Below are 22,466 nucleotides of genomic sequence, written 5' to 3' on the forward strand. Positions count from 1 at the left end.
GACAGAACTTAGTAATCCCTACAAAATACTTTCGATTTAGCCATACAAATGGGTTAGGTTTTATTGATTTTTTTTAATTTTGTTTTTAATTTTATCTTTTATAGTTTTCTCTGTTTTCATTTGCTTTTTTGGGAATGGATCTTTGAATAATAGAAATACTGAATACGAATACGAATTGGTCACTTCAAAAAACACGCAAAAACTGAAATTTCATCGATATAATATACTTAGATCCAAATATAGGTGGAAATAAAAAAAGTATGCTTATTGGAAATGGACAAATCATACATGCAGGCTTCAGGCCTATTCCTCTGAGAGCTATTTCTATATGTTCTTCCAAGGCCTTAAGTTTACCCAAGTTGGTTGCGTCTGAGGAAAATATATAAAAAAATTTCAAACTTTTCGCAGAAAGTTCCTTCAGTTGAATGATGTGAATTATAATATTGGAAGGGGAACTCAGTACTTCTATTCTCTAGTGGATTGAGTTTGCAAGAAGAAAACATTTAAACTTTTATTTCTGGAAGGTTTCGCAGAGAGAAAAACATGACATTGTTGTGTTTTCAACATACTTTGCTGAGTATTAGTATGAAATAACTTGAAGGTTATCAATTTGAGTTTTTCAATGGAGAATGCAAACTCAAGATAATAAAATTATCCATTTTATTCAATCGTCCCTTCTGCAGGACTAGGTTGAAACATTTTTGCTGACTTGCTGGCTTCTTTTGGACGAGAATATATGAATGTCTTTATGTATGTTTTTGCGTTCTTGTTACTTTGAGGCCGATAAAACGTCGTTTTTTACAGTGACAAATCAAATCGGATATCAATGTTGACTGAAAGCACTAGATGTTTATTTGAGATTGTATAAAATCAATTTCTCAAGTCAAACTATGTTGTTTCAAGCATACAGTCGTTTCGTAATTTTTTGTTAATCCGGACTAGGATATTCTTGAGATTATTAAATAATTATTAGGTGTACAGCTTCACTTCCGCCGGCGCCGTTTTGAAATAGATGGCTGTAGCGGTAAGTGGTAGTCGAAATATATAAATCGTAGATTTATTTATTTGTAAACATAACGCCATCTAAATATTAGTCGATTCGTGTTTGCACCATGAAGTTATTCTTGATTAAGCATGTCATCTTATGAGCCAAATTGTCGTCATTTGCGAGATGTTTGAATTTTCTGCTTTAATATGAAGAAATATGTGGCTGAGGCTCATCGAATGCTCTTAAACACCTATGGTGAGGCCGCTCTTAGTGGAAGAATGTACCGAGAGTGGTTTCAACGCTTCAAGAACGGTGATTTTGACGTCGAAGACCAGCATGGCGATGGAAGAGAGAAGGTTTTCGAAGATGCAGAATTAGAGGCATTACTTGATCAAGACTCGTGTCAAACGGAAAAAGTATTGGCCAGATCATTTAAATTGCAATAGGAATTTGAAGAACGAAGTGAAAGCTCAAACAACGAAGGCATCATTAATATCGGGGTACTTGCGAGATCTATTCTGGCGGAATAAATATATGAGCACCAGGAGCAAAGTCAGAATATACAAGACCTGTGTGAGACCGGTGATGACATACGCGATAGAGACCAGAGCAGAGAACACCGTAACTAAGCGTCTTCTAAGAACAACTGAGATGCGAGCGCTGAGATCTATAGCGGGATACACATTACTTGACCGCAAAAGAAACGAAGAAATAAGAGATATATGTGACATCCAGGATGTGGTGAGATGGGCAAGAAAACGGCGAAGAGCATGGAGAGATCATGTGGACAGAATGTCGGATGACCGCTTGGCAAAGATCGCAAAGGAGGAAAAACCAAATACATCCCGACCACCAGGACGACCACCTACAAGGTGGTATGAAAGCTGGTCTTCGTCGTCCCAGCAGCAGCTAGAAAACCATTGATGAAAACACAGGATTAGTCCTAACATACGATGAAGAAGAAGAAGAAGATTTAAATTGAGGCAAAATGCCATTTCAAAAGGCCTGGAAGTCATGGGAATGATTCAGAAATAAGAAAATTTGGTACCGTACTAGTTGAAGCCGAAAGATGTTGAACGGCGTTTATTTGCTTGTGAACAGCTGCTTGCAAAGCGAAAAAGGAAGGGATTTCTGCATCGCATTGTGACTGGAGACGAAAACTGAGTTTATTTCGATGATCCCAAACGCAGAAAATCATGGGGATCTCCCGCCCATGCTTCCACGTCGACGGCTAAACCGAATATACACAGTTCCAAGGTCATGCTCAGTATTTGTTGGGACCAGCTCGGCGTAGTGTATTATGAGTTGTTAAAAGCGTTTTGAACAATCCCAGGTGATCGTTATCGAATGCAATTAATGCGTTTGAGTCGAGCATCGAAAGACAAACGGCCGCAATACAACGAGATACATGATAAAGTGATTTTACAGCATGACAATGTTCGACCCCACCCGCGGTATTCTCCTGATGTTACTCCCTCAGACTATCACTTGGCGCACTGCCTGGCTGACTAGCACTTCCGGTATTATGAAGAAGTAAAAGATTGGATCGATCCGTGGAGGTGACCAGTTTTTTCAACGCAGGATTCGTACACTGCCCAAAAGATGGGAGAAAGTAGTGGCCAGCGATGGACATGGTGATCTATTGTGTACCTGAAGAAAATGCATTTTTTTGTTCGAGTTTTTTTTTTTTTTTACTTTGTTGCTGATCAGCATATGTGAACCATTTCCTACATTTCGAGATTAATAATGATCTATATGAAAATATACTCAGCAAATAGCACACCATAACTGTTCTCATTTAGTCTGTGAAACCCTTTTTGGAATATTCAAAACTACATAAATTTTGCGATGAGTTGGATTCTCAAAAGGACAAAGGATCCAGATGATCAAGGAAAAGTTTGCTATTTCCTATCTTATTCCTCTTATTTCATTTTCTGTCAACTAAAGATACGAACTCATCTAATATTACAATGAAATTATCCATTTATTTTCTTGCGGCATTCTTGGCAATACAATCTTTCACCACCATCTGTAAGATATTCCTTTTCATAATGTGGAAGTCCATTAGCCCTACATTTTTTTGACATGGTGATCTATTGTGTACCTGAAGAAAATGCATTCCCTTGTTCGAGCTTTTTTCTTTGTTTTTACTTTGTTGCTGATCAGCATAGCTGAACCATTTCCTACATTTCGAGATTAATAATGATTTATATAAAGATATACTCAGCAAATAGCACACCACTGTTTTCATTTAGTCTGTGAAACCCTTTTTGGAATTTTCAAAACTACATAAATTTTGCGATGAGTTGGATTCTCAAAAGGACAAAGGATCCAGATGATCAAGGAAAAGTTTGCTGCTTCCTATCTTATTCCTATTATTTCATTTTCTGTCAACTAAAGATACGAACTCATCTAATATTACAATGAAATTATCCATTTATTTTCTTGCGGCATTCTTGGCAATACAATCTTTCACCACCATCTGTAAGATATTCCTTTTCATAATGTGGAAGTCCATTAGCCCTACATTTTTTTGACATGGTGATCTATTGTGTACCTGAAGAAAATGCATTCCCTTGTTCGAGCTTTTTTCTTTGTTTTTACTTTGTTGCTGATCAGCATAGCTGAACCATTTCCTACATTTCGAGATTAATAATGATTTATATAAAGATATACTCAGCAAATAGCACACCACTGTTTTCATTTAGTCTGTGAAACCCTTTTTGGAATTTTCAAAACTACATAAATTTTGCGATGAGTTGGATTCTCAAAAAGACAAAGGATCCAGATGATCAAGGAAAAGTTTGCTACTTCCTATCTCATTCCTATTATTCCATTTTCTGTCAACTAAAGATACGAACTCATCTAATATTACAATGGAATTATCCATTTATTTTCTTGTGGCATTCTTCGCAATACAATCTTTCACCACCATCTGTAAGTAGGGGGAATTGGGGAATTGTTCATAGCTAATCTTGCATATAAGGTAGAAATGATGATCTTCGCAGTACATTACGTCGGTTTCCAAATTGTCGAAAATTGAAAAGAAAAAACGTCAGTTACAGAAGCAGCAGAACCGTTATTTTGACTAATGATAGTGTTATATCATCAGAGCCGCCTATTTTATCTCTTCCTTTCAAAACAGAAGCAACTTTTCATCCAATATATTCGCAGCCTACATCCCGGGAATAAAAGGGAAAAATAATTTATGTCTACACGGGAGAAACATTTTCCTAGGGAAAGGAAAATGGGGAGGGGAGGCGAAAACTCGAGCCTGTTTAGCTCGGTCAATATTGAAAATCTGACGTCTAATACGGAACAAGAAGGAGAGTAGACGTTTTCCAAAGGAAGAAACTCCGCGCTGAAGAACTGTACCGGTGAAATTCTTATCTTCACACGTGCCTTGGGGAAATCTAAAACTGCCGACTCTGATATTCATTCGAAAATCCACGATGACTCATCTTTCAAGCTTAATTTGACCCTGCAGGGATTGCGCTAGAGAATTCTGGAAAATATAAATACGTGGATAAATTCAATTTTCGACTTGATTCAGTGGTGGGCAAGTTTTATCTTGTCGCTGCGAAAGGAGCAAAAAAATATATCTCGTGTCCTTTTAGGAATTCTCTCTTGGTCTGGTAAATAAAGATCTAAGAAATTTTTTGGAGACAAAATCAGCATTGGAATATCTGCTGCTCTGTCCAACCTTTTATCGGTGTGTATAATTCTATAGATCATTTTGAATACTCCAGGAGTTAGTTTAATGCATCCTCTTTTCGAATAGGAATAGAAATGATTTATGCAGAACAATAACACTTCTTTTTCCAGCGAGGGAGCAAAAACGTGAACAAAAACAAGTAAACAAACGCAAAAAATCAGAAGTTTTTGAGCGCTTCTCCATTCAATCGCCCCATAACAGTGATCTCCAAGGGTGAAATTGGCAAATGAGACAAAAAGTTCACTCGGAAGACAGGTAAATAAAATATACAGGGTAGAGCACAAAATTTTTTCATTTACTGATAATTTCTTCGAAGAAATTCCGTTTGATTTCAATTTCATTGGCAACACTTTCACAAAAATGGGCTCAACACAAATCTGCTGAGGAATTCTGAACAATTTTGATTGATATGTATAAACCTATATACTACTAGAAGGTGGAACATCGACACAAATGAAGATAAAGAAATCTCGAAAATAACAAAAAAATAGAATAAAATCATTGAATAACAATATTTGAGGTTACTGAATATGCTCATATTTCCTTACAGAGACATACATAATGGTTATTGAGATGTCAGTTTAATTCATTTTTAATCCATCGATTGCAATTTTTTTGGAAATCACCGAAACTTGATATATTTAGACTCACCCTAAGCTTTATATAATCTGTGCGTGAAAGAACAATTTTTCTCTATAGTGAATTTCAATCAGCTGTATGAACAATCGATATATGCACGATTTGTTTTATATATTAAAAAAGTTTGCTCACACTGGCCATTTGATATTTTGGAAGAATTATTTTTAGCACCTTATATAATCTAAACGGTCAAATTTAGAGCGTGGTCCTTTCAAATTGGTCGGATCTGTTTCCACAGAAATATAAGGTTTTTTCAATCGAAATAATTATGACAATATTGTGCTAAAAGCATCAGTATCTTTCTATTTATTTTAATATATTCTTCATATCAAGAAAATATATGAGATGAAGAAGTTCTCGTCAGAATGTTTTCATAATTTTGATATTCATATTAGATTGCCTCCATGAAGTAGAAGCGATTGACTCTTATCCTATTTTTCGATATGTTGCATGGAAGAAATTTCGTATAGAATCAAAAATTTTCATGAAAATTCTACAAAAAGATGAAAAAATATTTACTGAAAAATGTACTGTGTACTTTGTGTATGAAAGAACTTTTCTTTGCTTTGCATTAGAAACAGAAAAAATCTTAAAATTTACTGGTGAAAATCCGATACCGGCGCATTCGCCATTTTGCAACCCAACTTTTCTGTCTTGCATTAGACCAAAAATGTTTTTCATATGAAAATGTACAAGTTTCAATGAAAGTGACACGATGCATATTGGATGTCATCTCAACGAGTTTCCTCAAATTCCTTTTCTTCCCAGATCCAGCAAAGCGCTACTGGTAAGCTAGTTCTGCATAAAAATCTCAATAACAATACAACTCTGTCATATATCCACACGAGAAAGAACGGTGTGGGTAAAGTGGTATACTATAGATTCCTTTGAAACCAGTCTCTTGGGTACGAAAGAGAGAGAAAGAGATTGTCTTGTTCGGCTAAGCGTATGAATATTGCACTGTTCCATGGAGAATTCATAATCTCATTTTATGGGGAATATAACAGATTGAATTCTCTTCAACTCGGAGAAACTTTCATATATGGCGAATTTTGTACCCTATTGTTAAATTTCAATCACTTTGGCTTCACCACCTCAAACATTATTTGCAGGATATCAATCTTGGATTTGGCAGAAGGGAATCTATGTTGAAGGCAATTTTGAAACTTCAAATAATATAGGTTATATATGATACGAAATTACCTACTCAATCTGTTGTTATTAGCTAAAAATTGAAACAATGGGAATTCCACAGGGATCCGTGTTTGGTCTGATAATATTTTTAATTTATTCAAATGGCTTGATATTTTTTCAGTTTGGTTTTCCTGTTCTTTTATGATTTCGAATTTTTGAAACCGATCCATTTAAATTTCAAGTCTACTAAAATTTAGAACACCTATAAAAACACGAGCGAGTAGAAATGAATTATGAAATGGAGTATTTTCAATGGTTTCACAGAAATAAAACAATTTTCGATTTACTCTTTTTCTATGCTAGCAGCTCGACGTGTTCTCTGAATCTGATTACCGATCACGCTGTTACAAACCAGGTCAAAAGCGCAATAATTAAAAATACACAATCAAATTTCATTATGTCCTCAAGCCATTCGCTAATTTATGAGGGGCAGGGAATGTTATCCAAATTAACAACTTCCAGCAATTTAGCATGCTCCAGTTTTCTCCCACAAATTAGGACTCAAAGAGTTGAATTTCAGTATTTTATGCGAACACTCATGTTGGCATTACTGCGGACATTCCAGTTGAACTTTCCCGTTAATTATTCCGTGCGTCGGAAAGATAATGAGTTTAATTTGGGGTTTAGATAAGTGGCGCCAGAAATATTGAATTGACAGCAAAAATGTCAGAAAACAAGGCTTAATTTACTCAGTGATGATGACAGATGCGAAACAATTGTTGTCCATTAGATTTGCTGGGGGTAATTCTATTTTATTCGAGTCACAAACTGGAATAAATTCGTTACCGTTTCAAATTTTATTTCACGGTGGGATTTTTTAAACACGGATTCAATAACTTGATATGAAGAGTACTCAGTTCATCATTATCGATATTAATAGATTCTTCGTAATCAAAATGGATTAATTAACATTCTGCAAAGTGGCGAAGGTGCTAGTTAATACCGAAAATCGATTCGAATGAAATATTTGACGAGTCATTTATTAAAAACGTTAAAACCAGTGGCGACTTGTCCTATGGGACAGGTGAGGCAGTGCCTCACCAAATAATTTCTGAAAATTACACGTATTAATCGAGTATTTTATTAATCAATTCAAAACTCAATTTCACATTTTTGGGTACGGCACTGGGTCTCTGTCCATTAATATCCATCTCAATCTCACGACTCTTGTATGTTCATCTCTCTTCCTCTTCAAGAAGTAAACGGTTCGAGGCATGCCTAACACACTTCCTTGTTTAGCGCGTTGTCTTATTGGCTTGGCGGGAAATCGAGAATAGGCCTACGTATTTGAAGCTGGCTTAAAATAGATTTGAGGCATGCCGATGCTGCAAAGCGAACTGCAATTATTCTACAATATTCGGAAATCGAAAAATCGGGTTAGTTTTCGCTTTGTTGTTATTTGCTGTGTCTCGAATGATTCGTGTGAGTTTGCCTCCGTGTTAGTATCAACTTTTTTCGATAAGATTTTTGAAGGTTATCTCCAAACATGTATTGATGTATTTTAATAACTGAAATGAAAAAAGTATTTACAATAATGAACAATTAATTACTCTAAAAAACTACAAAACTGAATATAAATACCAATTTCGATATTTAATTAAATAGATTAAACGAAATATGACATCTAAATCAATTGATTAAGTTTGTCAGGAACAAAATATAGTACTAACTAAAAACTAAACATAGATAGAGGAAGTATACGCAGTTTTTGAATATCCCCAATACGATTACATTCCGTTGTCGGATTGTGATATATTTTCTAATCCACAAGTTTACTATATCATTATGAATGTATATTATATTGAATGAAATATATTTGTTTGAGTGATTCCCGATGAAATATTGAATATTTGGAATCCGATGTTTTTCCTAATTGTCGAATTTATAATAAGCAGAATATTTATTATTTTCTGTATCTACCTGCTGAAATCCAAGGTTTGACAACTTTTGCTTTCCTAGTGACATCGGTTGTTTTACGTCGTTTGGCGCGCTTGAAGTTTGTTTTCTGAATTTGTGATATATTTAGGTATTCATTTCAATATATTTTGAGTTGAAATGAAACATTGGGACATAAGAAGTGCGTTCTCTGTAGAGAAACTCGAGAATTTAGTGAAATATCGTATCACTGATATGTTTTCATTTCCGCGCGCTTCATGTCAAATTAGATAGTTCATTTTGGGGACAAAATTTTCTTACTGAAAATGACATATGCTCCTTCTATCTATGTTTATTACTCTGAGGGCAGAAATATTCAATCTTATATACACTGGATATCAGAGAAAATTCCTTTTTAATCCATGTGTGTACTTCAGCTGCTCAGCTGTTACACCAATTAATAAATCACCCTGACATAAAGTTATTACAATATCTCATTCCTTCAAACTTTTTATCGAGAAGCCCACTTATCAGTTTAATTAATTACGCATCCTCAAGCCCTAACATCAATCACGAAATTAAATGTTCATTTTCATTTGGCGCAATTTGTTTACAACTCTTTCGCTTCAAGACTTACGAGAATTGATGAATGTCGGGCAGAACTTCTATTCTCAGAGGTTTCGGGATGAACTTTATGAAAAAGCTCATGAAATTAATCAAAAGGTAGCTGTCTAAGTAGCAAATGTATTCGAGAGAAAGTTGGCGGGGTTCCTTTTAAAATTGTTTGGGATTATGAATAGGATCTTCAAATGGACTTTAAAACATTATGTTAAACAAGATCTGGATGTCGTGAAGTTTGAAGATTTAAATATGAATTCACCAATGAATATTCACAAAATTACTCATTCCTAAAAAGTGACAATCTTTGTTCTAGTGTTTTTAGGGAAAAAGAAGAGGTGGCATTTTATTACACACACTTTACTTATTTTTATCAACTTTATTTCCTCTGCGACAAACACAATTTCTGTAAGATATTTCAAAACACCAAAAATAATAAACTTGAATTGAATATAAAGCAGAATTTAAAACAATGAAAAAATAGTATATTATTCGATGAGCGGTAATGTAGGTTATAACTCACGCAGATGAACTCACGCTGTAATTCATCAGGCGAGTTAAGACCATTACCGCAAGTTGAATACTATAGTTTATGTTCAACTATAACAATGAATACTAAAATACAAGAAAAGAGGAAGAACTTTATTGTTAAGCTACCTCTAAACGTCAAAATTATCAAAGTGACATTCCTCCCCTCAATAACAATAATGGAATGTTACCTTTCGGCCAACCGAATAGAAGCACGGAGCCATCTTTTTCGATTTATTATAGTGAGTTATAGCAGTGAGTTATTATAACTCACGTTGTTTGTTGATAGATTACTATAAATTGATCAAAAGCAGTTGAATAATGAATATATAATTCAATAGGAGTAGATAAATACATATATTTCAACTGATCAAATATTCTTGTACATAATGAAATATTAACAAGAAATTACTTAAGACCGACTTGAACGAACTAATTTCTTTTGATTGATTGTGCTAACTTATAACTTAGCAACCAGTGAAAATAATCTACCGATCGATAGTTATCATGCAAAAAATTTATCGTTTTCAAGCAAATATTAGTTTATTTCTTCGGACAGGTGGTCAAGGTACAAAGTGCCTTTTGAGCTACTTAGAAGATTCAATTCTGAATAGTATATGACCATTTGTCTACCTGAAGTGTTTGCAGAAATTCTAAAAAAAAATCGCACAAAGGAATCATCTCTCATCGTAACAATTCTAGCTCTCATACTTCGGCTCCAACAAGTGAATTCTGAATGTGAAGTGATGGGCCACCTTATAGTCCTGATTTAACACCCAATTACACCAGAAAAGGCAGTTGAGGCCTTCAAAATGCATGATTTGGAGCTCCATCTAGTACATCTAATTTGGAGTGGAAACATTGTTTTGATTATTGGTTTAAACGTATAGAAACGAATTAATCTTCTGCAGAATATTTGGAGATACAAAAAAGCCGTTCAAATGATATCTATCGTGTGTTTCCTTTTTCATTCCCGCAATAAAAAGGGCAACTTGTATGCACTGAGATTATTATTATTGAGATCGTCCTAAAATTTTTATCCACCTTTTCCCATTGCCAGAGTATTCGTTGTTCGCACCGAAAAACCTTTGATCTTCAACACCCAAGCTCGCGTTTCGAATACCTAAACACCAACGCTCAAGCCCAGCTAATGGAACACGAAGAATTGCATAAATTTATGCATACATGTAACGAGCATTGCAAAATAACCCTAAAAAATTCCATTTCCGTACTTCGTCGATCGCCACCGTCGACTGGCCTATTACAGCGATTCCGCTGCCCCCTGCATGGCTACATCCCAATTAATCCCATAGGATCCCCGCCTTTAGTTTGAGCGATCCCGCTACGTTACCTACACCCGTAACGGTTATATCCCTAATATTTCAATCGACAATTCGAACTCGATATCAGTCGGGCATAAATTCGCTACGAATTTATACGTCACTGGATAAAGCGATGGCTTATCCACAATTTATATGATGGATATTGATCCCCGGCAACGCCAACAAAAGGCCGTCTTTGTAGGTAAAGGGATAGAGGCCTTATTCAAGATACTCGAATTGCTGGAAATGCTATTTAGCATGATATATAATATTCGGAGGTATATTTCTGCAGGAATGATTTTGTCAGCTGAATGTTCACTCTTTCGCATATACCCACTGTCAAGGAATTACAAAGGGAATTGATCATTTGAGGAGACCGGGATTGTCGAAATCCTTTCTCCGCCAAGTTGGCCTGACTGTTTTTCAATGTGGAGATCTAAAGTGACCTGTCATTCGATTATTTTGGATGAGATTATATTTAGATATCGATTGGTTGGGAAACAGTCCTTTATCTACTCTATTTAAGTATAGTAATGAGTTCATTACAGTACAAAAAACAATGCTGCGATGAACAATTCTACATTTCGGACCTTCAATAATAAAAGCATTCAATTTTACAGAAGAGTGATAAAATTTGTTTTTTCTCTATTGTATTCGAATCCTTGAAACTAGATACTTTTTTCGAAGGAATATTCAGTTATTTTGAACTGATGTAATCAAAGTGTTAAATTTGAATTAGGCACGAATAGAATGACCCATCAGCACTGCAAATTGAGACCAACAGTAGGGCGATCAAATATCTCCAGATGGACGCTAGTCTATATCATGCTCAAAAACAGAAGAAGATCGTTCACTATATGCGAAAATCTGGCATTGATCGAGGATGCCTCGGATATCGCTTCCCAAATATTTGGAACTTGTTAGATGAGTATGTCATAAGGTTTGTTTTTGTTTCATGTTGAAGGTTTTTCACGTCTGTTTTGTAATATTACAATACATGAAAATATCAAGCACTGAATTTTTCTTGGATATTGTTGAAATTTTTCGTGTTGAAACGCTGATACTATTATAAATTTCATCTAAAGACAACAGACCTGTGGAAAGAAAACCCAAAGAGATTGCAGGTTGATAACCTAACAAATCTTTTTGAACAACTATCCTATTCCTGTGATATAAATCTGTAAGAAACTTCTCATAACTCAAATCACCACTTCGAGGTAACTATTCTCGGTGCATAGAAGACATAAACGACAATTTGTGATGAATTATAAGGGTGTGAATAATATGACTATCAACAGCATTAGGATTATTCTCAGAGTAATAAGCATAGATAAAGGGAGCGTATGTCATTTTCCAGAAGCAAATTTTTTCCCTAACATGAACTATCATATTTGACATGAAGCACGCGGAAATGAAAACATATCAGTGATACGACATTTCACTCAATTCGCAAATTTCTCCACAAAGAATGCACATCTTATGTCCCATAGTGAATCAACGTTTCATATTAACTCAGAATATTACGAAATAAATGCCTAGATATATCATAAATTCAGAAAACAAACTACAAGCGCGCCAAACGACGTGAAACAACCGATGACACTTGGAGAACAAAAAATGCCAAACCTTGGATTTCAGCATGTAGATACAGAAAATAATAAATATTCTGCTTATTATAATTACGACAATTAGGAAAAATATCGGATTTCAAATATTCATATTTGCATATTTAATCGGGAATCACTCAAATAAATATATATCATTCAATATAAAATACATGCATAACGATATAATAAAATTGTGGATTTGAATATATATCACAATCCGACAACGTAATCTAGCCATGTTCGAGACATGTGAAAATTGCGTATACTTCCTCTATTTATGTTTATCACTCTATGGCATTATTGAATCGTTGCTCCCGGATTATTGGAATTTCATCACAACAAACCGCCCATTTGGTAACGTCGTAGTTAGAGATAAGCGATACCCTCGGCGATACCGTGATTTTAAAATCACGTTGTAAAACGTGATCGTTACTTTATGATATCCGTGAAATTAAAGCTTGACGTGATCACTACTTAGGTATCGGATTTGGTTACGTTCTGTTCTATGATTGTCAATATTTGTATGAATCACCCTAATCTTGGCTCGTTTATCTGGAATTCTGAAATTTTCTTAGAGATAACAGATTTTTGAAAACCTTATATTATGGATATGAATAATTTGGGATTTATCAGGGTTACATTGTAATCCTGATGAAGCCGCTTAGACGGCGAAACAATTGTCGTAAATAATTAAAAACTGTGGAAAGTAGTGAGTGTTTACAATTATTTTTTACCAAATCAATATGATTTTCCACCAAGTAAGGACTGAATCAATTAAATAATCATTTTGGACATCCAATAATAAAGAATACACACAAATTTAAACGTAAATATATATTAAAAATTGAATAAATAATATAATTCGAATGTTATTGCCACCACCAATTAGGCAGTACTTCAGTATGTACTTAGTTATAATTTCTTTGTAGCAGGTATTATAGTTGCACACGTTCTACAAAAATACTTCCCAAAGTCGACGTAGTTGCCAACGGATGCTGCTGGGATTGTCATAATAATGCAATGGTAGGCGAAAAATTTTCCGAAGCAATAGAAACAGCTGGTTTCGGAATCTACGATTGCAAAAATAAGGAATTTAGTGCTGATATATGCGAGTTTTAATGTGATATGCCCTGGAATGATACGATCTATGATCTGTACCAACTGTGATCACGTCACGCTCTGTATTAGTTTTGCGGAACTGTGAAATTCTGATATCAGTGATTAAATCACAGTTCGTGAAATATCGCTCATCTCCACTGGTACTGCATCCAGTCTCCGATATAACGGATGGGACGAAATTGAAGCAATGTCAGATATCTTGCTTTCATCCGGTGCCATAAATTATTCCTCGACTGTTATCCGCTTCGGAGTTTTTCCTTCCAAAATCCCAACCGTACATATCACACGTGTTACGGTTCCTTTCAATAGAGATGCCGATGGTAAATATTCTCTATAAAATATGGCAGTCGAAGACACGTTCGATGTTTTTATTGGCGGAACCGATTTCCTCCGCGGTAGCTATACACGTGTTTATGTCTCGGGGCGAACGGAATTTTCAACGGTTATGTGGAATTTTCAATCAGCTGCCAGATGATTTCGCGCTACTTCCAGGAAACGACCAGAAATAAACAAGTGCAGCTATTTTCCGAAGAGAACTGCGTGTTTTTGTAGGATATATGTCACTCTAGGAATAGGGTTTGTTTGTACATGTGCGGTGGTTTCATAACATGCGAGTTGATCAATCTGGTATTCGTGCTATAATCTACGAGAGAATGTGGGTTATCTTGGTGAAAATATACATTAACAATTTCTCCACAAGTGGTACTTTTGATGATATCATAAATGTCGATGCTCAATCTGTATACGAATTTAAAAATATACATATAAATTTCAGCAAGAATCAAAGACATTCAACCTGAGCATATCTGTACAGTAAACTGAATCCCTTACAACATACAAGGAACCAAGGCGTTTCAAATTAGCTGTCTACGATTAGGCAGTTAATCAGGGGATGAGTTTCAAATACCTAGTTATCAACATTACTAGAAGCAGAAATCTAACATAGTGAAGAGCCAGGTGAGTACGGCTTTTATGATATCGGGATTTTTGAGGGACATCATTTGGAGTAAGAAGCATATGTCAATTAACAGCGAAATGACAACCTAAACAACTTTGCGGTACCACCAGAGGAACAACAGGATAAGACAACGCTGCGAAGTAGAAGATGTTGTCAGATGGGTAAGAGGTAGAAGGAGAGGCTGGAGAGATCATGTAGACAGGAAGGTTGAAGATCGTATAGCTAAAATTGTCAAGGAATGTGCACCAAGCTGGAGAAGATCTCGAGGCAGACCACCGAAGAGATGGTATGAAAGCTGGAACTCAGCTTCCCAAGAATGAGGCCAAGACGTGCTACAAAACAGGACCATGTCCTAGAAAATGAGGAAAAAGGAGAATCCGTATACAAGGTGGTAAGTATTGGGTAAAGAATAAAAGGATCTTTAAAACACTCTCTATTTCATAATGTCCAAGCTTTCACCTACTATCAAACTGAAACAAACTGCTATTAAGGCTAACCGAAAATTGAGTTGTTCCTCAAGAAACTGAAAAATATTTTTCACCTTTAATAATGAGACTATGAACTTGTACTTCACAAATGTTCAAAAAAACTTCGTTGATACAATATCCACTTTTGCAACTCTCTTCTATCAATAAACCAAATCCTATAACTCTTCTAATTAACTGGCTTCTCAACATGGTGTCTTAAAATGAAGAATTCGACAGTTTTCCGAGAGAAAGATGGCAGGCGTGTAGGTCAAATTTGGCTGTAAGTTTGCACGACTTTCCCGCCCTCTCTCCTTCCAATCCAAAGAGCTCACGTTTTAACTTTAATATGTCGATTTTCCAACTGTTAAGAAGAGCTGATATGTGGAAAATTTTTGTGGCTCTTAGATCATCACCTTCAGAATCCACTCTTTTGATAGAATCAAAGTTTTTAACTGTCTTCCGTAAGTATCACACCAAATAACTATTACATTGGAGAGAATAGATCCAACCAAAGCTTCATAAGCTTTTTTCAGGATTTTCATCGAAAGGAATTTTCTCAGCTCGTAAAAATTTGTACAAATTTTTTTAATATGTTGCTCATGATTAAGCTCAGATATTTTATTTTATCAGTTGTGCCTTTCTCTTTCGAAAAAATATTTATTGATAATGCATTTTGTATCGTAAATAAGATTGAAAGGAGTGGGCTCAAATGCTGGGGAAATTTTAAATGTCACGAATTTATTTTTGAAAGTTTGAGCATAATAAGTTCATATCTAGCCAAATTATATAGATTCACTCATTTCTGAAGTAGTTTATTTATGTTTCCAGGTATCTTTGGCGAAAATTAAAACCATGTCATCGACGAATGAGATGATATCTCCTTCTATATTAATTTTCGTAAGTAATTGCACAAGTGCATCAAAATTATCGATAATTTTGCATGACAGCGAGTTGTCATAAAAACTGCATGAGTTCATTTTCAAATTTGAAAATGACCGAATGCAGTTTTCAAAGAAAACACGCTGGAATGCGAAATTATCCGGTCATTTTGATGCACGAGTGTAATTCGGGGGAATATTTCCCGAATAAACTGTTACATCACTTGTCAAACTGATGTAGAATGGAATTGCCATAGATTCGAACTGTGTAAGATGCATAGAAACTATGCATCTATGAACAGAACAATTATCGCAGTGCTGTTTCGCTGCCTACAATGAAATTATAGCTGTAATTTTCGATAATTGTTTTCCATATACATAGAATTTTTGACAGAAGGGAAATATTCGCTGTAATTTTCGATAATTGTTCTCCATATACATATAATTTTTGACAGGAGGGAAATATTCAAGATAATATTCTTATATATGAGAAAAGTTGTGGACCAAAGATTGTTCCCTGCGGTATACCATATTTGAATTTTAGGGTTTTTCAAAAAGATTATATTCTTCCCCTAGTATCCCACGATGGCAAGTAACAATTAGTTATATGCTATACACTAGTTCAGTTTCTATCATTTTCCATTCAACCCTCAGATAGGAAACACACTCTTATAACTTTACACATGTATTCCCGTCACTATCTCGAAAAAAAATCCCCTTCACTCACCTGAGGATAATCCCCCTCCTTGGTCTGATAACTGAAATGGAAGAAATACGTTTTGGCCCCCCTCCTCGCGTGAAGATACCCCACATGCACTAAGGGCGCCACCGTGTGTCCGTCACTCAAGGCTTCCATCGTACTGTCGCGCACATTGATGGGATGCTGTATCGGCTTATCCCAGTCCGTGTATTCGTTTCGCACCGCCGAGAAGATCTCGTTCAGGTGGTACATATAGGTGTTCCGGATGTAAGTCCTCAATATCCGGTTGCGTTGGTCCTCCTCGAAACCGTACTGTATATCGTTCGCGTTGAAGTCATTGTAGGACTCGGTCGTCGTCACACCGATCATCACTTCGCACGTTATGAACGTCTCTGACGAGTGCTCCATCGCGTAGAGGGGATCAGGGGCTCGCTCGTCTATGGGCAGGCTTGGGGCTATGCGGGGGATGAAACGCACCGTGTCCAGTTGGACGTCCATCAGCTCCTCCAGGGACCTGGGGGAGAGTCGTGATCAAAATATTTGAAGAATTTTTTCAAATGCTATTACGCTCAAGAAATGAAATTAGGAAAGCTCCTACGTGATTCGAGATCTTTTGAGCGCTCGTTCATTCATGCACAAATTTTGCTCTTCGAAACCAAATGAGTGTAACACTTCAATCGATGAGTCCCAGGTCTTACCACTATAAACACATTTTTTTTTCGACTTTATTCGTCAACACCTTTAAGAGAGCCTAAGTTCTTCACCTGGGGCATTCTTTCGAGATCAACAAAAAGCCAGTTATCATAGAGGGACAAATTTATGGAATGAGCTGGGTGGTCAAGCATTTGGAATCGCAATTTGCTCAATTTGACCATGGTTTTAATCGATTTGTGACAGGGAGCATGATCAATTCACGAGAATCATTTTTCAATAAAAAAAATGTAGCGTCACTTGATCTTCAGTATCTTGTTCAAGATTTAACTCTATGTTTGGCCTATGAGGACGCTCTAAGACTATCCAGGAAAGGGACCGGGATGAGAGAATTAGAAATCAGAAAGCCTGGTCTTCCCTGGCAAATAACATACCATCAGCGAACCTTTCCAGTGACGATATGGAATTAGAGGGAATGATAAGGCCAACACACTTTTTTTCTTTTTTTTCATGTTCTGGTTCCCACGAAAGGAGATATCCTGTAATGTTCAGAGAACATCGTGAGAAACAAGGAAAAGAAGGTAGGAATTGGTGTTCTTTTTGAATTTATGAAGGTTATATGCCTCGGGGAACACCTTCCTAGTCAATGTATTCCAGAGCATTGCTGTTCGTTGGATGAACGAGTCTTTGAAGAGAGATGTTCTGCAGGTCTCCAACGCGACCACAAAGGGGTGTGAAGACTGAACTTGACGGGTTAACCTCGAAGAGACTGCCAAAAAAGGAGCACAAACTCCTTTCTGTGGTATAGGCAAATGTACCTGCAAGAAAGAGTTTGGGGAGAAGAGAAACACTCTGGCTGAATCTTCCTAAGTAGGATCATCGAAAGTTTCTTCGGAACATTGACACTGCGTGATTCAAGAAGTATTTGGTCTTAACAAGAATATCTACAGCTCCTAACTGGATACCCCAAATGGGATTTTAGCCTCAGGAAACACCTAATGAGAATAGATCTAGCAGAAAATGACGAGTTCAGATTCTGTGAAGAGGAGACAGAAACTTTTTGAATTTTAGACATTTTTATACTCATTTTCAAGGTAGATACAGTTAGATAATCAATTTTAATTTTTGTCTAAAGTGAAGTAAATATACACAATAGTCTCATGGGTATAAGTATGTGCCCTCTGAGTTAAATCAACATTAAACAACTTTAATTCGCAGTTGAATGCACTTTCAGCAACCCATTGGAACAACTACCTTGAGGTGATTTATTCTTTATCAAGTTATAATATCAAATAGCCTTTTAAACTGTCAGTCTTTTTGAAGTCATTCCATAAGCCACTAATCAAATTAACTAACTGGATCAGCAATCAATTTACAAAATGTTGATAGTTGCTGTTTTGTTATAAATAATATCATATTATAATCAAACTTTGGTAGCACACATCATTTTGACAAACTCGTGATGGAATTGAAAATCACCAAACAAACCACATTACCTGGATTTTAGACAATGAGTTATGTCTTCCTCTTCGTTTGTCTTATTTACAGATATGCATCCAGTTTGCCGTCCCACGTTGAGTCTAATGGACTCCCCATTGTGTGTTGTCGCCCATGGGCTTAGGGCACTTCCGCTCAACAGAATTACCCGGCTGAACAGACCTGAAATAAATGAATTTCTACGGAGTGAAAATCCACAGATGATAGTAAGTTTGTGATGTTTTCCTATCAACTGGGAAGTAGAAGTGAAAACATCATCAGTTTACAGTGGAAACCTCATGTATTCAATTGCAGATGTTATGTTATTAATGGAAATTAATATCAGATGCGTCTCATTTGATGCTTCTGCCACTGCTTGTCACCGAATCAGGAATTATGCTAATCTGATAATAATTTAATCAATAACCTTCCTGCTTCGATACATAGCTGCTTAACTATAAATTATATTGATTACTCTAACGAACTAATTGGGGTATTCATTTATTTATGCACAAAGGAATACACGAAGGTGATTTTGACACCTAAAATGAAATAGAAACTTTTACAAGAGTTAACTGAAATAAATCTTTTCTACGACGGTTAGTGAATATCGCATTTATACATACCTATTATCTTTTACTTGAATTCACAGCAAGAGATTTTGCCTGTTATTCGCAAAAACCATGTAGTATTATACTGATCGCTTGTAAGCAGTGCATAATCATTTTCCAAAATTCAGGCTGTCCAGAATGATCCCGCAAAGTTTAAGACTAATGAAATCGGGCCTTTAAAATATAACTATGAAAAGGCAGGAAATATGCACGTTGTTTTTTTTTCCAAACCAAAAACATTTCTACTGCTTTATTTTTGAGGTTTTTTTTTGCGAAAACAAAATTGAACTAACAGTTTTGCATCAGAATCTAGCGAAGGTAGTTGAAGCATTGTGATTACTTTTGGAATCGAAATTTCTGCTCGCAAAAACATTTTAGACCATCTTCAACCACTTTGGATTCATGCATGTCTGTCGCTCTGTTTGTCCTCACATCCTTTCAACAGACTCAATTTCTCCAATTTTTATCCGATAATTTTGAAACTTGTTATGGACATTCAGTTTGTGCCATAGATAGTTTCATACAAAATTAAGCTTTTCTAGATAAAGGATAGGCGTTGAGCTTCTCTATTGAGAGTTGTGCGTTTTTCCGGGAAATTGGAGTTTCACAAGACTGGTAATGAAACTCCTTGCAGAGCGAAAGATGAGGAAACATAAAACCACACATTGTAGTGTATTGATTTCGAGTTTCACTTTGATATTGCTGTTAACATTTTTTTGGAGATGTAACAACCTCGAAACCTCTTTGTCACTTGTCAATTTCCAATTCCTCTAGGGAAAATTTCCGCACACCTAATTTTCCAACGACAAGAAAACACTCCAAGGCCACAGAAAAAGACCGCTATACAGGGAAGAAAACCCGTAATGATCTGGCCGCAGCAGATGCGGTCAACTTTGTTCCGAGGAACGTAAGTTTTTCGACTCCTTGATAGGGTTTCCGAGCTTGTTCCATAAAACAATGCGCTTCTTGTCTGAGGAGGCTGGGGAGGAAGAGATAACGAAAGAGAGACTGATAACGATTCGCGCCTACCCTTATATAAATTTCAGATTGGGGGTTCCTCGAGAGGCGGGCCGAATGGCGCTGGGTATCGGAGATCATTTTCGCCGTGGGTATTGATGGCGGCCTAAGTTGGTGTAGATCTTCGATAAAAATGCAATGAAAAACTGTCGAGGTGATATGAATCAGAATTTACCAGATTGTAAAAGGGTAGATGAGGGAAAGTGCAACATTTTTGGTGGCTGTTGGGTTGTTTTCATAAAATGCTGGCTCTTCGCTAGCTCAAAAGATGGCACCGCAAGTTTCGCATTGCTCGGGAGAACGTAACGCTTGGGAAATAAACCAAAGAAGAGAAGTATAAGGCATACTGACGATTCCATCAGTGATTTCTGATATCTTCTGATAGTATTTCACAGACAAGCAAATCCTTCCAGTGGTGTTTACCGAAAGTAATACATTAAGATACTCTCCAGCGCTGTCAAGTTCGCTTGACTTATCCTATGTTTAAACGATAAAATGGATGCTTGATTCACCTGAATGGCTTATTTTGTTAAGATCATTTGAATTTTGAAAAACTTATTCTCCACGCATTTATGTCTACAACTATTTCGAAATTTGTTGGCCACTATTTTTTCATCGATTCGAATTTTTGAAGAGGTGAGAGGTCTATATGGCTGAGACTACTGAGTTGCCATAGTGATGATTCCATAAGTGTTCCTTGAAAGAATATTGTTATCGCGGAAAGAGGACGTACCATTGGAATTGGTCGAGAACACCTTGTTGAAGTACAAAATGTCATCCAGCTATTCGAGGAGATTCAGTAATTATGAAGATTTCATGCCGCATTTGTTGAAGTATGTACCTGAGCAATAAGAATAATCTACATTATGTCAAAGAAGTATACCAGGACGTGATGTAGAAAGATGTAGAAGGACCACTCGAAGGGATTTTCAATTTTTTTGTTGCAAAGATAGTTCAATTCAATTCTTCTCACGGTATTGTTGCATCTGTCTTTCAATTAATTTACAGAGCCCTGTACTTAATTGCACTTGGTTTGATCTACTATTTGTGTTTCATTCATCTCCGGTATTTTTTTGTATAAAACCGAATATTGAATTGTGAAGAATTCATTAGATTGTCTATTGAATAATCCTGCATCATCTTTCAGGGAATTATTAATAACTTTAAAAATACATATTCGTAAGTAATTGCACAAGTGCATCAAAATTACCGATAATTTTGCATGACAGCGTGTTGTCATAAAAACTGCATGAGTTCATCACTTGTCAAACTGATGTAGAATGGAATTGCCATAGATTCGAACTGTGTAAGATGCATAGAAACTATGCATCTATGAACATAACAATTATCGCAGTGCTGTTTCGCTTCCTACAATCGCTGTAATTTTCGATAATTGTTCTCCACATACATAGAATTTTTGACAGGAGGGAAATATTCGAAATAACATCCCGAATGTGATAATGAGTTTTGCCTGATCAGATATGATCTGTTTGCATCCCAACATATTGGGATAACATAAATATAATCGATCATGTTTATGCTCAATACTTGTTATGAGTATTTCAAATCGGGATACATTAAAAGTTAGATGGATGGATTAGTTATTAGTTACCATAGATGTGCACATAGAAAGCAACTATCATGTATTGAATATCGATGAATAGTGGATATTAATATCAAATATCCATTAGAAGTTATCAGGAACTGTATTACAAATATTAGTGGTAGTATTGGTACAGATAACTCAAATGTTTGAAATTTATAATTTCACGTTAAGAATCTTTATTTTCAAGGAAGTCTTGTCAAATGATTATTTTGTTCTAATTTGAGATGAGGAAGAACGTGTGATCAAATTTTGGCTTTAGATTTTTTCTGCTGTGGACACAATAGTTGGAATCTTTTGAAAAAATAACTTAGGCTAACTTTGGGGTATACATTCACTCATAAGTTTTTTATTGGCAAAATTGATTCTTTTTTGTTGATGAAACACATCTTTTTTTTTGTTAATACTTCATTTTTCATCGTAGATAACTACAAAAAATGAGAAAATCAGGATGATTCCGAACTTCGTAGTTAAACTGAAAGTACTTCAATTGCTCCTCT

The 22,466-nt window shown here is 35.8% G+C and overlaps 1 protein-coding gene across 3 annotated transcripts in view; it reads right to left on the reverse strand.

Annotated features, from left to right (window-relative positions):
• Nucleotides 1–22,466, reverse strand: part of LOC123678984 (neuroligin-1-like) — a 260,712-nt gene that overhangs the window by 21,334 nt on the left and 216,912 nt on the right. For all 3 annotated transcript variants that reach the window (XM_045616289.1, XM_045616290.1, XM_045616288.1), the window contains 2 exons: nucleotides 18,756–18,918; nucleotides 16,636–17,122 (listed from right to left, as the gene is read on the reverse strand). In XM_045616289.1, the coding sequence (XP_045472245.1) occupies nucleotides 16,636–17,122; nucleotides 18,756–18,918 (650 nt within the window). The remainder of the gene's footprint in view (nucleotides 1–16,635; nucleotides 17,123–18,755; nucleotides 18,919–22,466) is intronic.

This window comes from Harmonia axyridis, chromosome 4 (assembly GCF_914767665.1).
Source record: "Harmonia axyridis chromosome 4, icHarAxyr1.1, whole genome shotgun sequence".
NCBI lineage: Eukaryota > Metazoa > Arthropoda > Insecta > Coleoptera > Coccinellidae > Harmonia > Harmonia axyridis.